The 16,457-nt window shown below is 43.0% G+C and overlaps 1 protein-coding gene across 2 annotated transcripts in view; it reads right to left on the bottom strand.

The window, feature by feature from the left end:
• Positions 1–15,053, bottom strand: part of fam20a (FAM20A golgi associated secretory pathway pseudokinase) — a 68,286-nt gene extending 53,233 nt beyond the window's left edge. Inside the window, exons 1-2 of one of the 2 annotated variants that reach the window (XM_078225607.1) lie at positions 14,862–15,053; positions 13,525–13,924 (exon numbers count right to left, since the gene is read on the bottom strand). In XM_078225607.1, coding sequence (XP_078081733.1) covers positions 13,525–13,877 — 353 coding nt within the window. In that variant the 5' untranslated portion in view covers positions 13,878–13,924; positions 14,862–15,053. Of the gene's footprint in view, positions 1–13,524; positions 14,511–14,861 lie in introns of those variants that run through there. The other variant, XM_078225606.1, reaches the window with a different exon arrangement.
• Positions 15,054–16,457: the final 1,404 nt, after the last annotated feature.

Here is a 16,457-nt window from a genome sequence, read left to right as displayed (position 1 = left end):
ACATTATATTCCATTTGTCAACTTTTTTCCTACCTACTTAACCTATCAATACCTCTTTGTAAACTAAACTAATAACCCTCCAAGATTTCTCCTTTCAATTCTGACCTCTTTGCACTTAGAATTTTAAGTGCTCCACCATTGGTAGTCATGTTTTCAGTTGCTTAGGCCCGAAGCGCTGGAATTCCCTCCCTAAGCCTCTCTGGCTCTCGGCCTCTTCTAAAATGCTCCTTCACACTTACCTCTCTGACCAAGCTTTTGGTCACCTATCCTAACATCTCTTATGTGGCTCAGTGTCAAACTTTGTTTTGTAACTCCCTTGTGACGTACCTCAGTTGTGTAAGCAAGTTGTTTTAATAGGGGGATCTTTGGAGGCAGAATATGAAGAAAGTGAGGTATTGACGGGTTACTGTGGTTTCAATATGTTTTGCTTCCAAAATTTTGCAGCTTTCCCCTTAGTTCCCTTTGCTTTGTCACAATTTTATAGCCTGTATTATGTTCCTCCTTCAATCTGTGGCAGATAAAGATCTGATAACTTGGCCAAGCATAACAGGTTTTAATGTCTTCCCACTTGATGGGTGGGGCATAACAAAGCAAGTGACTCTTGCATAAAGTCTACTGTTTCACTACAGCTCTAGATTATCGGCTACACTATTTTGGGCCGAAGCTTTCTGAGTCAGGCTAATTCTGGAATTCCTACCCCATTCCCTTTGATGTCCATTTTCTCTGGTGCGGGATAAGGTGAACACAGCATTCCTACCCTTGTTGACTCGATTGCTGGGGTGGACAGTCCAAAACGGGATTCTTCTCCACCACCCCCACAATTTTTGTGGAGTTGGGCCTTTGGGGAGTCTGCCAGTTCTCCCCCTGTCTGCGTGGGTTTCCTCCAGGTACTCTGGTTTCCTCCCACAAGGCTGGTTAGGTACATTGGCCATGCTGAATTCTCCCTCAGTGTTCCCAAACAGGCCCTAGAGTGTGGTGACTAGGGAAATTTCACAGTAACTTCATTGCAGTGTTAATGTAGGCCTATTTGTGACAAATAAATAAACTTTAAGCTTTTAAGGTGGGTAACCAATCAAAACAGTAGCCCACTCCTTGAATTCCATCATTGACAGACTTTGAAATGTAAAAATAAATCTGTTCTTTCAGTTTTAATAGATGCTGTCTTATGAGATAGATATGTTTTTACCGCAATAATTGATTGCAGGGCTCAGTCTTGCAAAGGTAAGATGACTATTACATTCAACAGAATTGTGCAGATGTTGAAATGCATTAAAGCTTATTTTCCATTGGGAAAAGTGCTTTTATGCATTGAAAACTGAAGAAAACACTGCTTTGAGAATTCTAGTGTAATAATTGGAAGTGATTTAAATGTCCAGCACCCTTTAAAATGAAAAAAACCTTCAGCAGTTGGCAGATTTGTTAAAAAGCCTAGACACCTGCTACTGGAGTGCACTGATTGATAGACTATCTGCTATAGCTTGGAAAATATTTTAACCATCTGCTGTTTAATCGGCAACATTGTCTGTGTGCTGGAATGGTTTATGACAATAGCTGAGACCATTATGAATGCTTGGCTGAGCTTCAAAAGCTAAAGACCCATTTTCCTCAGCAGGAGTCTTTACAGCCAATCTGATTGACCATTTTAAGATTAAATAATTAGCCGTCTTTGTGGTTAGTGAAATCAATGTTTGTTTTTATTTTAAAATTGACCACTGAGGGGATTTAGGTATTTTTGATTGGTTTTTGTTGAAGGAGGGTTTTTTACCGTATGGTGTGCTTGAATGAGATCAGATTCTTAGAAGTTTATTTTAATGGTTATTTCAAAGAAATTTTTTAATTCTTAAGCATAGATACTGGGTGAATGGAGGATACCTGGAAGGCATGGATGAGCATGTGTTTATATGGTGGAGGAATAATACAGCAGCTTGGTTTTTACCTTCAGCAGGTTTGTTGTTCATCCAACTCGGCAGAGCTATGAATACCATATAAAATCCCCACAGCAGCTGCGTCCATTTATACTCTTATTGGAGATAGAGCCAATAAACATTACCTGTCTTTAATAAGGCAATTAACTTAATGATGAAATTTTCACAGCATGTAACCTGCTAATACACTGACACATTGGCAGCATAGGGAGCTATGAGGAGGAATGAGGGAGCATGGAGATGTTTGGGAGGTGATGGGTAAGGATTTTGGGACCTGATATTCAGCATTACAACGCGGCTGATGTCCCAGTAAATGGAGGTGGGTATTCTAGCCTGCTGGCTTTACAATCCACCCGCTTCCATTGCCAGCTCAGGCCTACATCCAGAGGCGATGGGCCCAATTCCATCCTGCCCCTACCAGGATGAAAATATGGTGGGCATGCCGAGTCAGGAAGTCACCCGACCCAACCTTACAGCCTCCTCTGGAGAAATCCGGCTCATGATACAAAAACACAACAAATAGGAGCAGGGATTGACCGTATGGCCTGTCGGGTCTGCTACCCCATTCAATAGAATCATGGCTGATCATGACCTTCAACTCCACTTTCCCACCCACTCCCCATATCTCAATTTCCTGAGACCAAAAATCTATCCATTCCAGCCTTAAATGTATTTAACGATGGAGCATCCATTACCCCCTTCAGTAGAGAATTCCAAAGACTCATGATCCTTTGAGTGAAGTAATTTCTCTTCATCAGAGTCCTAAATGATTGGCCCCGTATCCTGAGACTTGCCCCTGTGTTTTAGATTCCCCAATCAGCAGAAATAACCTCTCAGCATCTACCCTTTCAAATCCCTTTAAAATTCTCAATGAGATTGCCCCTTATTCATAGAATACTACAGTGCAGGAGGCAGCCATTTTGGCCTATCGAGTCTGCACCAACCACAATTCCACCCAGGCCCTATCCCCATAACTCCATGCATTTACCCTAGCCAGTCCCCCTGACACTAAGGGGCAATTTAGCATGGCCAATCCACCTAACCCGCACATCTTTGGACTGTGGGAGGAAACCAGAGAACCCAGAAGAAACCCACACAGTCACGGGGAGAACCCCATGCAAACTCCACACAGACAGTGACCCAAGTAGGGAATCGAACCTAGGTCCCTGGCGCTGTGAGGCAGCAGTGCTAACCACTGTGCCACCGTGCCACCTATTCTTTTAAACTCCAGAGAATATGAGCCCAATTTCCTCAGCCTCTCAACATAGGACAACTCCCTCATCCCAGTGACCAATCTAGTGAACATTCATTCTACCACCCCAAATGCAAGTATATCCTTTCTCAAATGTGGAAACAAAAACTGCACACAGTACTCCAGATGCGGTCATACCAAAACCCTGTACAATTGCAGCAGTATCATTATTTTATGATTACGGCAATATAAATAAGACAGAATGAACATGACAATTCTTTGCTTCGATTCAATTCTATTCTGAATGCAATTCATAACGTTATATTGCTTCTTCCCATGCCATTAAAAGTGGAATGAAAATCTGTAAATTCAAGCAATTTTCCCCTTACTTTGAGATTCTCTCTACCTCTTTATATTGTTGTCTTGTCGTTTTCTCTGAGCTTGCAACCAGTTAACACAGAAAAACACAAGTGTGTAGCTGATTACTCAATAAAAGCAAAATGAAGAGCTCATCCGTCTGCCTGTCTTAAAACAAAATTCTTCGTAAGTCAATCTGTTAAAAACAAGTACTAAAACCCTTGGCAGCCAATTTATAATTAGTTGCATAAATTGTCAATCCATCTGACATTTATTTAGCATTGAAAGCCAACTTCTCTCTCTGTCTGACTCCCCATTTACGCATCATGAAGTGACAGCTCAGAGACTCCAGTCTTTACATTATGGCTTGAATTTTTCATACGGTGAATCTCTGGAAATGTGGAAGCAAACCGTCTCAAACTGAAAAGCTGAGATATTCATCAAAGCCCATCTCTTAAGCAAGAATTATTTATGAGTGTTGTTTTTATGGCGCTGTATTATGAAGAGATAGTTTATGTACAGAACAACAACAACTTGTCTTTCTATCATGTCTTTAGGTAATAAAACAACCCAAATTGCCTCACGGGAGCATTATAGATCAAAATATGACATAATGTGGTTGACTCTCAACTGCCCTCTGAAATGGCCTAGCAAGCCACTCAGTTCAAGGGCAACTAAGGATGGGTAATAAATGCTGGCCAGCCAGCGACACCCAAGTCCCACAAATGAATAAAAATAACAAAAGACACATAAGGAGATACTAGGTCAGATGCCTAGAAACTTGGTCAAAGTGTGGGGTTTTATGGAGTAGCTTGAAGGAAGAATCTGAGGTACAGAGGTGCAGGGAGAGAATTCCAGAGCTTGGAATCTAGACAACCACCAATGGTTGAGCAATTATAATTGGGAATGCACACAATAAGACAGAATTAGAGGAGTGTAGATATCTTGGAGTGTTGCGGGGGATGGAGGAGATTATGGAGTTAGCAAAGAGCAAGGTCATGGAGAGATTTGAAAACAAGAATGAGAATTTTTAAGTCAAGATTTTGCTTGCTAGGAGCCAAGGTAGGCCAGTGAGCATACGGGGGGATAGATGAACAAGACTTGGTGAAAGTAAGGACAAAGGCAGCAGGGTTTTGGGTGACCTCAAGTTTACTGAATATATAATGTGGGAGGCCAGGCAGGAGTGCTTTGGATCAGTGACATCTGGAGATAAAGACGGCCTGAATGAGGGTTTCAGCTGCCTGGGCAAAGGCAAAGTTGGGTGAAGTTACGGAGGAAAAAACGGGCGTTCTTAGTGATGGTGCACTATGTGGTTGGAAGTTCATCTCAGGTCAAATATGACACCAAGGTTGCGTTGTGTCTCAGACTGTTGCCAGGGAGAGAGATGGAGTCAGTAGTTAAGGAATGGAGCCTGGACCGGGGCTCATAGACAATGGCTTCAGCCTTCCCAAATTTATTTGGAGAAATTTCTGCTCATTCAATTTAGTATGTCAGATAAGCAGTCTGATAACTTAGCAAAGGTGGAGCCATCGATAGAGATGGCACTGAGGCAGAGGCTGGGGATTGTCAGCGAAAACTCACATTGTGCTTTAGCATGATGTTACTGAGGGGGCAGCTGTGTGAGCTGTAGTAAGAGAGAAGGGATAAATCCTTGGAGGACATAGGAGGTAATGGTAACATTTAGATTGAGGTAACATTTCTAATGACTGATCCTCTCTCACAGACTTGCTTAAGAAACAAAACAAAACTGATTCTGAAGGTTTGAAAAGGTATTTCAGGGTTCCGATCACTGACACTATTCAAAGAAGCACAGAGGAGTTCTCCCAGTCAACATTTAACCTTCAACCGACCGACCGAACCTAAAACAGATTAACTGGTCATTCCCCTTTCCAAGCTTCTTCAGGGTTGAATTCTTAGTGCCTCACAAGAAGACACAAATAAATCCTCGTAAAAGATCCACACAGAAGGTCTCTGGTTTCGACTTCTAACAAAGATAAGCTGCATCTGTGCAAACCATGGCAGGTTCAGATATCTGATGCACAAATGGAAAATTCAAAGCTCTCCTATGTGTGACTGTGGTCACCCAGAACAAATCATGGAACACATAATGACTCAATAATGCCAGACTCATAAATATGAAAGAAGTATTACAGCGATACACACTGCCACTCCATACCCGTCCATATGAAAGAACAAGATTAGGATATTTATCTCATTGATGTGTGTGGAACTGGTTTTTACATTACAACAGTCACTAGTGTTCAAAAGTACTTCTTTGATTGTAAAACACTTTGGGATGTCCTGAGACTGTGAAAGAATCATAGAATCCCTATCGTGCAGAAGGATCCCATTCAGCCCATTAAATCTGCATTGACTCTGCGACAGAGTATGTTACCCAGACCTTTCACCCTGTCCTATCCCCGTAACCCCACGTATTTACCATGGCTAATCCATCTAATCTACACATCCTGGGACACTAAGGGGCAATTTAGCATGGCCAATCTACCTAACCTGCATATCTTTGGACTATGGGAGGAAATTGGAGCATCCGGAGGAAACACATGCAGACATGGGGAGAATGTGCAAACTCCACACAGACAGTCACCCAAGGCTGGAATCGAACCCGGGTCCTTGGCACTGTGAGGCAGTAGTGCTAACCACTGTGCCACCGTGCCGCCCACAGGATCTGTATAAGTGCAAGTCTGTAAAAATAAACAAAGTTAAGTTGCAATTTGACAATTTATGATATCACCTCTTGGCCGTATTACTGGCTTCTAATTCCTTCTGACAATTACCTTGTCACTTATGACATTGGGCTGAAGGGCTAAAATACAGGAGGAGCCGCAGTATATGGAAAAAAAAGCTGCAGCAAGTCAGTTGATAGACATTAGTGGCCAACAGCTTCCTGTAAATGAACTCAGACACTAGAACAGAAACAAGGATTGCCATCACAAAATACAGGCTTGTGCACAAAAGGTACAAATGTTTCCTGGTTTAAAAATAAACTAGCTCAAGGGTATAATGAAACATGTCTTGGCTGCAGTTTGTTTCCAACTATAATTGGTTACAAAATATATATACAATGGTACCCTCAGCTTCAAACATACTGTTAGTGACCTCAGTAAACCTTGAGTCAATATTACTGCTGCCAGCCAAATTTGCAGCCATTAACACTGGTTTTTAATTGGAGAATATGAACAGAAGATAATGGAGGTGTTGAGATGATCAGGGTAGGCAAGATTAAAATTAGCTTTCATTTCATGTTAAAAGTTTAGGAAGAGAAATTAGACACAAATTGTTGCCTAGGTTAGCGTTTTTTATGGAGAACAAATGATTGAGGAGGATTAAAGCTCAGTTATTTTTCCCACGTAAGGCTTAACTATTTACACACAAAACTTGGATTGGGGAAGACATCAGATTTCTCTTGATCCCAATGCTGCTCATGCCAAAGTCAATATATAAATAACATTTCTGTTTAAATGTATCCTCCCTCTTATCTATCTCTATCTCAATGTATTTAGTTATTCATATGGGTGACCAATTACCATATCAATGATTTGAAGGGTACAAGAGTTTCCACCTGCAGAACGTCATCAGAAAAATGCTAAAGATGTTGCTATTCTCCACCCTAGTGCCAGGGTATAAAATATGTACACCCTATACTCTCTACACCCAAGCTATGACTGTAACGGTACATTCCACACCCTCTCCTTTCCTTCTCCCTTATGTACTGTATGAACGGTATGTTTTATCTGTATAGTGCAAAAGAAACAATACTTTTCACTGTATACCAATACATGTGACAATAATAAATCAAATCAAATGCAATACTCTGCATCGTCAAAACAACCACCTATTCTAATATAACACACATTATTTATGTCTCTCTCACCAAGAATGCTGTCAAACTGCCACTTTAATATGGCTCCAAAATGACTCTCAGCTCCCAATCTGACCCCTCAAATGCACCAGTGCACAAACCTCTCACCATTTTGATTTGACACTGCATGGAGTAAGGATCACAGGACTCTGTAGAATTCAGAGCATTTTATATATTAAAGCTGAGCAGTTTTTTAAGGTGTAAGAAACATAGAAGATAGGAGCAGGAGGAGGCCATTTGGCCCTTCGAGCCTGCTCCACCATTCATTATGATCATGGCTGATCATCCAACTCCAGAGCCTAATCCTGCTTTTTTCCCATAATCTTTGATCCCATTCTCCCCAAGTGCTATATTTTGCTGCCTCTTGAATACATTCAATGTTTTGGCATCAACTACTTCCTGTGGTAATGAATTTCACAGGCTCGCCACTCTTTGGGCGAAGAAATGTCTCTTCACCTCCGTCCTAAATGGTGTACCTTGAATCCTCAGACTGTGACCCCTGGTTCTGGACTCCCCCACCATTGGGAATATCCTCCCTGCACATCTACCCTCTCTAGTCCTGTTAGAATTTTATAAGTCTCTATGAGATCCCCCCTCATTTGTCTGAACTCCAGCGAAAACAATCCAAACCTAGTCAATCTCTCCTCATAAGTAAGGAGTCTAACAACACCAGGTTAAAGTCCAACAGGTTTATTTGGTAGCAAACGCCACTAGCTTTCGGAGCGCTGCTCCTTCATCAGGTAAGTGGAAGATCTCAAAGGACATAGTTGCTCTGCATGTCCCCAAACCATTAGCAATCTACAGGTTGGATGCAGTGTTCCTTTGAGTGTGTATTTGCATACATCTGCAAAACTTTCTCACAGAGTGCGATTAGAAGCTTTCAAAGTACCTGCTGAAAATTGTACTTTATATATAGGAACAAGAACAAGAGTAGGCCATCCAGCCCCTTGACGTTGGTATGCCATTCAAGTAGATAAGGCTTGATCTGTACCTTGATCTGTATTTAATCCATATGCACTGGGAAGGAAATAAGACAGTAAAACTTGGAAATAACAAGTTTTACAAGGCTCGTATCAGTCTTTTCAAAGTTTACAGGGAATAAAAATCTTATTGATCTCACGATAGCTACAAATCTCATGCTGCAGTATCTATATAAAATAGATTTAAAAACCTGAACACTTCCTGTATCATATTTACTTCCTGAAACACTGCCACTATCCACATTGTTGTTAATACCCACATTGATAGAAACCAGCAGATTTTGCAATCGCTATAAGCAACATCCTGGGCGATCTGCCAATTAAAATTGAAACAGTGTGAATCACACTCTTCCCAAATGCAAGAAATATGATTTGTTTCTTGAGAAAAGTGAATGATTTTGGGGAATTCCGGGGATAAGTAAGCAGGTCGTTCTATTGTGACAGAGAGTTAATCGTTCCTGTCAAAAATTAAATTCAGACTTTCATGCATTACTGGGGAAAGGTGTCGCATTGATAGGGCACCTGTCCTTCAGATGGGTGAGCAAATTAATAACAAAGAACAGTACAGCACAGGAACAAGCCTTTTGGCCCACCTAGCCTACACCGACACATGACACTTTCTAAACCAAAGACATTTTGTCTCTACGTGGTTCGTATCTCTCTATTCCCTGCCTATTCATGTACCTGTCAAGATGCCTCTTAACCATTGCTATTGTATCTGCTTCTACCACCTCCTCTGGCGGTACATTCCATGCACTCACCAACCTCTGTAAAAGACCTGCCTCTCATATCTCCTTTTACCTTTCCCCCTTTTATCTTAAACCTATGACCCCTAGTAATTGACAATTCTACCCTGGGAAAAAAGACTCTGGCTATCCATTCTATTCATGCCTCTCATAATCTTGTAAATTTCTATCAGGTCACACTTCAGCCTCTGATGTTCCAGTGAAAACAAACCAAGTTTGTTCAATCTCACCTGAGGAAGGAGCTTGAGACTCCGAAAGCTAGTGCTGCCAAATAAACCTGTTGGACTTTAACCTGGTGTTGTGAGACTTCTTACTGTGCTTACCCCAGTCCAACGCCGTCATCTCCACTTCTATGACCAAGCCAGTTCTGTATCCATCTTACCAGCTCACCATAGATCCCATGTGATTTCACCTTCTGCACCAGTCTTCCATGAGGGACCTTGTCAAAGGCTTTGCTAAAGACCATGTAGACAACATTCACCACCCTGCCCTCATGAATCATCTTTGTCAATTTCTCCAAAGACTCAATCAAGTTTGTGAGGCACGACCTCCCCTGCATAAAACCATGCTGCCTATCGCTAATAAATCCATATTTTTCCAAATGTGAGTAAAGCCTGTCCCTAAGAATCTTCTCCAATAATTTCCCCACCACTGTTGTAAGGCTCACCAGCCTGTAATTTTCAAGATTATCCCTGTTACCCTTCTTAAACAAAGGAACAACATTGGCTATTCTCCAGTCCTCTGGGACCTCTCCTGTGGTAAAAAAGGATACAAAGATTTTGTACAAGGCCCCAGCAATTTCCTCCCTCAGTATTCTGGGAGAGATCCCATCAGGTCCTGGGGACTTGTCTAACTCAATGTTTTTCAGAACACCTAACACTTCCTTTTTTAAAGTGATTTTTATGGTTAAGATGAGTCCTGTCTGTTTGTCTCATTACTTCAAGTGAAAAAGCCTTTATAAATCGGAGTATCGAGTATAAAAGTTGGAGTGTTATGGTAAGGTTACATAAGGCATTGGTGAGGCCGAATTTGGAGTATTGTGTACAGTTTTGGTCACCTAGTTACAGGAAGGATGTAAATAAGGTTGAAAGAGTGCAGAGAAGGTTCACAAGGATGTTGCCGGGACTTGAGAAGCTGAGTTACAGAGAGAGATTGAATAGGTTGGGACTTTATTCCCTGGAGCGTAGAAGATTGAGGGGAGATTTGATAGAGGTGTATAAGATTTTGATGGGTATAGATGGGGTGAATGCAAGCAGGCTTTTTCCGCTGAAGCTAGGGGAGAAAGAAACCAGAGGGCATGGGTTAAGGGTGAAAGGAGAAAAGTTTAAAGGGAATATTAGGGGGGGCTTCTTCTCGCAGAGAGTGTTGGGAGTGTGGAATGAGCTGCCGGATAAAGTGGTAAATGCTTTTAACATTTAAGAAAAATTTGGACGGGTTCATGGATGAGAGGGGTGTGGAAGGATATGGTCCAAGTGCAGGTCAGTGGGATAGGCAAAAAATGGTTCGGCACAGACAAGAAGGGCCAAAAGGCCTGTTTCTGAGCTGTAATTTTCTATGGTTCTATCTTGAGGGTTTATTCAGAGTAAAGAATCCTTCTGGTGTCCTGACTAACATTTCACACTCAACCAAAACAACTAAACTCACCCATTTCATTTATTGTTTGTGATGTAAATTTATTGTCACATTCGCCAACAGTGCCTGAATGTATTGCTTTTTGAGAGTCAAATATTTTGGAACCGGGGTGTCTGAAGATGCTGTCTAAACACAAGTGACATTTTTTAAACCTGCAGGATTATAGCTGTAAGAGTTTTAACAACACCAGGTTAAAGTCCAACAGGTTTATTTGGTAGCAAATGCCATTAGCTTTTGGAGCGCTGCTCCTTCGTCAGATGGAGAGGAAATCTGCTCTCAAACAGGGCACAGAGACACAAAATCAAGTTACAGAATACTGATTAGAATGCGAATCTCTACACCCAACCAGGTCTTAAAGATACAGACAATGTGGGTGGAGGGAGCATTAAGCACAGGTTAAGGAGATGTGTATTGTCTCCAGACAGGACAGCCAGCTTTTATCACGAGCTTTTGGAGCGCTGCTCCTTCATCAGGTGAGTGATGGAGCAGCGTTCTGAAAGCTTGTGATAACAAATAAACCTGTTGGACTTTAACCGGGTGTTGTGAGACTTCTTACTGTGCCTACCCCAGTCCAATGTCGGCATCTCCCCACCATGAGTATTGAACATGGAGGATAGAGAATGGGGGTGAATGGAGAAAGGTATTTCAGTTTTTTTTATTTCAATCAGGTGGGGGCTGGCCACATGCTGAAACCCATCCTATGCTTTTAAATCTCCAAAACCAATTTATTAGACATCTGCAGAAAAAGCTGAAAACACTTAACAGGTCTGGGGGGAGAACAGAACCAAGTTTCATGTCTGGATGACCCACGTCAGAACTGATCTGTACCAAGGGTCACCCAGACTCAGAACATTAGTTCATTAGCATGGTGGCACAGTGGTTAGCACTACTGCCTCACAACGCCAGGGACCCAGGTTCAATTCTGGCCTTGGATGATTGTCTGTGCGGAGTCTACACATTTTCCCTGGGTCCTCCGGTTTCCTCCCACAGTCCAACGATGTACAGGTTAGGTGGATTGGCCATATTAAATTGCCCCTTAATGCCCCAAATATAGTTTAGGGGGATTAGAAGAGTAAATACATTGGGTTATGGGATAAACTTGGGTAAGGGTTGGCGCAGACTGAATGGTCCCCTTCTGCACTGTAAGGATTCTATGATTCTCTCTCCACAGATGCTGTCAGACCTGAGATTTTCCAGCATTTTCTGCTTTTGTTTCAGATTCCAGCATCGGCAGTATTTTGCTGGACTCAAACAGATCCACTTTTAAACTCAGTACTTGCTGAGAGGCGAGTCTCGAAGGAAAGGATGAACACGCTATGCAAATGAGACATTTCGCACCATGAAATTCCACATGACTTCACCTGCCTGAGAGTGTGGTTGCAAATGAATCTGTTCCACGATGTTAAAAGGCTCGTAGGAAATCACGCCACCTGCAAGTGATGTGTGGGGCCGTTGAAATTAATCCCAACGCAATTCCCCGGCACAATTGTGCTAAAACCTGTCACATATGCTGACAGATAGAAGTGCAGCCTGCACTCTGACTGAAGATGGGACTTGACTGACACACTATCCACTGGCGGAATCACTACCCACAATCAGGCATACATTCGAGAAACAGCCTGAAACTGTCTTCCTTGCCCAACCGTGAAGTGAGGCAGGGATGGAACACACTGATGGAGTACTTCCAATTGGGTTGCTTAATTATTTTGCGCTTCAAACTGGTTTAGCAAGTGCTAAAAGTAGATTGTGCAGAAAGCATTCGAATTTACTGCACGGAGGACTGGATTTAAGAGCCCATCCAATCAGTCATATTTGGGAGATTTCCAGATGGAATTAATCATTTCCACCTCCAGAGGCTTGGGGATTATCTATGGAATTTATAGATTTTTTTTCAGTTCAGCCGAGAAAAATGGTAAATTAATTATGTTTGTTAAATTAAACCAGCATATACGCAGGTATGTTCCAACTAATACAGATTGCATTGATATTGGGTTTGATTTCCACCCATTCTAAAGCCTTCCATTCAGGGTTAAAGTGGGGACCAAAAAAGCGGCTTCCCCATTGCATTTGGCAGGCTTCCCTCTTGACCTATTGGTCGGTTATGTGAGTTACCCAACTCGGGGCAGGTTTAAAGATATCCCTCGCCTAATACAAGGGATTCTGATTTGAGTCAGTTGTCCCAGCCGGGGCAATTCCAAGTTGCCAAAGTTAACACCAGCGATGGATGAGCATTACAGGGCTGGACTGGGATGCTGTTAGAGAGGGAGGATTGACAGCTGTGGATCAACATCACAAAAATCAAGGATCCCCCATTGAATCCCCAACTTCCTGCTGCAGCAACAGTGGGGCAGCGCCGCTGAACTAATATCAGTGCTTTGACCAAGCTGGGAGCAAAGTAACATCGCTGTCAGTCTATACAGTACCCCCTTCCCCCTTCACACACACACACACGCCGGGGGCACACTGCAATGTGTGTGTGGGATGCCAGGGAAAAAAACAGCCTCAATTTCCACTGATGGGATTGTAACAATGAATCTATTTCTGTAGTGTTAAACTATTTCCAAATCATGGCTGTATCAGACTACAGGCACACTGAGTATTGGTGCACTTCCTTACAGAGCCACTGTTACCAGAGGAATCCTTTATACGCTGAGAGTTTACACATTCATCATAAACAGTACCTGAACTGAAACAGCTAAGAGTGCGGTGAACTTGATGACCTCCCACCTACATTTGCTCAAGATATTTAGAGACCACACCAGTAATCGAAATAATCCCACCCCACCCCGCTAGAAGTTGTTGGACAACTTACCTATTCGCCCGCTTAGCTTTGTAATTGCAATATTTCACCGCGTCCCCCTTCTGTAGGAGCTGGTCCCCAGGTCGCCGCGGTAGGGTCCGCCTTTGGTAGAAAGGATGCGAGAAGAGTTTGCGGAGTTTGGAGAGAGTTGGGTGGAGGGACCAGCGCACCGGCTCCACCGGAGTCCCGCTGCCGTTTGCAGGGGAGCTCCGCAGAACGGCGCTCCGGTTGGGGGACTCCTCGCACGGGCAGTGGCTTCGGATGGACCGCTGGTGTAACTTGGGCAGGATGTTGAAGAGTAGGTCGACTGTGAAAGCAGTCGAGAGGAGCAGGACTATTAGAAATCTGCTCCGGGCACTCCACATGGCTTCAGTCAGTCAGTCAGTAGTCAGTCAGGCGCTCAGAGCTTTGCCTACCAGAAAGAGAGAGGGAGAGTCTGTCACAACACGACCCACGCTTATCAGCTCAACCGCAGCGCATTCTTAAAGTGACACTGCTCCTAGACACATCATTGCTGAGCTCGCAGGGATGTTAGGGAACACAAAAATTAAAAAAAAAAGCTTCCTTACTGCTCAGTCCCCCCAAAAAAAATCTTTTAAATTTCATCTGGTCTGTTCGAGAGTCACTCAAGGAATATTCATTGCTTCAAGTGGAGTGGATTCTGTGGCTCATTTAACAGGAGCGAATAGAAATGATTTTTTGACAGTTGTAGCTAATCGCACCTCGCTCAATTTGACACGTTCATCTCCTGGTTACCGAAGACCCAGGATTAAGAGGAAATTAATTTCATTCCAAGCATAAATTAAAAAGGGAAGCCAACTTTCCGCCAGGAGTCTGTTTGGGTAGAGTTGCACTGAATTTGTTAATACGAAGACTGATTCGGGAAGTCAGTGCTGGGTGTAAGTGAGGCAATGTCTTCAAGCGTAGCCCTCCCCTCTCCTCCTCCCTCACCAGGATGTCAGCGACACCTCCTTGCCGTGAGTATCATTCATTGAAGTGAATACAGCGGAGGACCCGCTGTGAGACAAATTGCTTTGAAATTAATATTTTACTTCCTGCTCCCCCCCTCCCCCTTTCTCCTTTTAAGCAGTTGAGCTAGCTTGGAAATCGATGAAATATTTGCCAAGAGAAAGTGCCGGTGGATTGGAAACACGCTAACGTGACTCCCTTATTCAAGACAGGAGGGAAGCAAAAAGTGGGAAACTATAGAGCAGTCAGCTTGACCTCTGTGGTGGGAAAGTTGTTGGAGTCAATCATTAAGGAAGAGGTGACTGAGCATCTGGAAAAGCAACGCTCAAGTCAGCAGTGCTAGCACGGTTTTGTGAAGGGCAAGTCTTGTTTTGACAAACCTGCTAGAGTCCTTTGAGGATGTAACCAGCAAGGTAGATATCGGGGATCCTGTAGATGTGATCTATCTGGTCTTCCAGACTGCACTTGATAAGGTGCCACACAAGAGACTAATCCAGAAGGTTAGATCCCGAGGGGTTGGGAGTAGCGTAGTGTCTTGGATTGAGGATTGGCTGACTGATAGAAAGCAGAGGGTTGGGATAAATGGGTCCTTCTCCAGTTGGCAAGCTCTAACCGCAGGGTTCAGTTCTTGGACCACAACTATTTACGATCTATATCAATGATCTACAAGCAGGGACAGAGTGTAACATAGCAAAATTTGCTGACGACATGAAAATAGGTGTGATGAAGAGATAGAAAGTTTACAAATCGATATTGACAGGCTAGGGGAATGGGCCATAATCTGGCAGATGGAATTTAATGTGGATAAATGCAAGGTTATCCATTTTGGCTGGAAAAATAAAAGGGCAAGTTACTAATTAAATGGGAAACAGATTAAAAAGGCATCTGCGCAGAGTGCCTTGTGCATGAGTCTCAGAAGGTGGGTATGCAGGTGCAGAATGTTATAAGGAAGGCAAATGGAATCTTGGCATTTATTGCAAAGGGTCTAGAGTATTAAAGTAGAGAAGTGTTGTTACAATGAGGCATTGGTGAGACCACACTTAGAGTACTGTGTTCAGTTCTGGTCACCTTCTTTGAGGAAAGATGTGGTGGCACTGGAGGCGGTTCAGAAGAGGTTCATTAGATTGTTTCCATGTTTGAAGGAGCTGTCATATGAGGTGAGGTTGAGTAGCTTGGGCTTGTACTCGCTGGAGTATAGAAGAATGAGGGTGATTTGATTGAAGTACATAAAATACTCAACGGAATTGATAAAGTAAATGTTAACCAAATGTTCCCCCTTCTGAAATGGTCTAGGACGAGAGGTCATAGTTGTAGAGTAAGAGGGGGGAGGTTCAGATAAAGATAAGGAGAAACTACTTCTCACAGAGGATGAATCTATGGAACTCACCGCTCCAGAGTGCAGTGAATGCAGAATCAATCAATGGATTCAAGAAAGAGATAGATAAATATTTGACCAAGAGCAGGATAAAAGGCTATGGGGAAAAGGCAGAGAAGTTGAGTTAGGATGAGATGGAGATCAGCCATGATCATATACTTAGTTCCTATGTTCTTAGTTGCTCTTAGTTCCTTCCTATGTTCCCATGTTCCTGGAACTGAAAATGATTATAATATGTAAAATACTGCGGATGCTGAATCCAAAGAGGCTGGAACATCTTAGAAGGTTTGTCAACATCTATTAGGATTAGTATCTACTGTGGCGGCATGGTGGCACCGTTAGTATTGCTGTCTCACAGCTCCAGGGACGTGGGTTCGATTCCTGGCTTGGGTCAGTCTGTGCGGAGTCTGCACGTTCTCCCCATGTCTACGTGGGTCTTCTCCAGGTGCTCTGGTTTCCTCCCACAGTTTGAAAGACGTGCTGGTTAGGTGCACTGGCCATGCTAAATTCTCCTTTAGTGTACCCAAACAGGTGCCGGAGGGCGGCAACTAGGGGATTTTCACAGTAACTTCATTGCCGTGTTAATGTAAGTCTACTTGTG

This window comes from Mustelus asterias, chromosome 12, assembly GCF_964213995.1.
Source record: "Mustelus asterias chromosome 12, sMusAst1.hap1.1, whole genome shotgun sequence".
In the NCBI taxonomy this organism is placed as follows: domain Eukaryota; kingdom Metazoa; phylum Chordata; class Chondrichthyes; order Carcharhiniformes; family Triakidae; genus Mustelus; species Mustelus asterias.
This window is presented reverse-complemented; position numbering and strand designations above follow the sequence as displayed.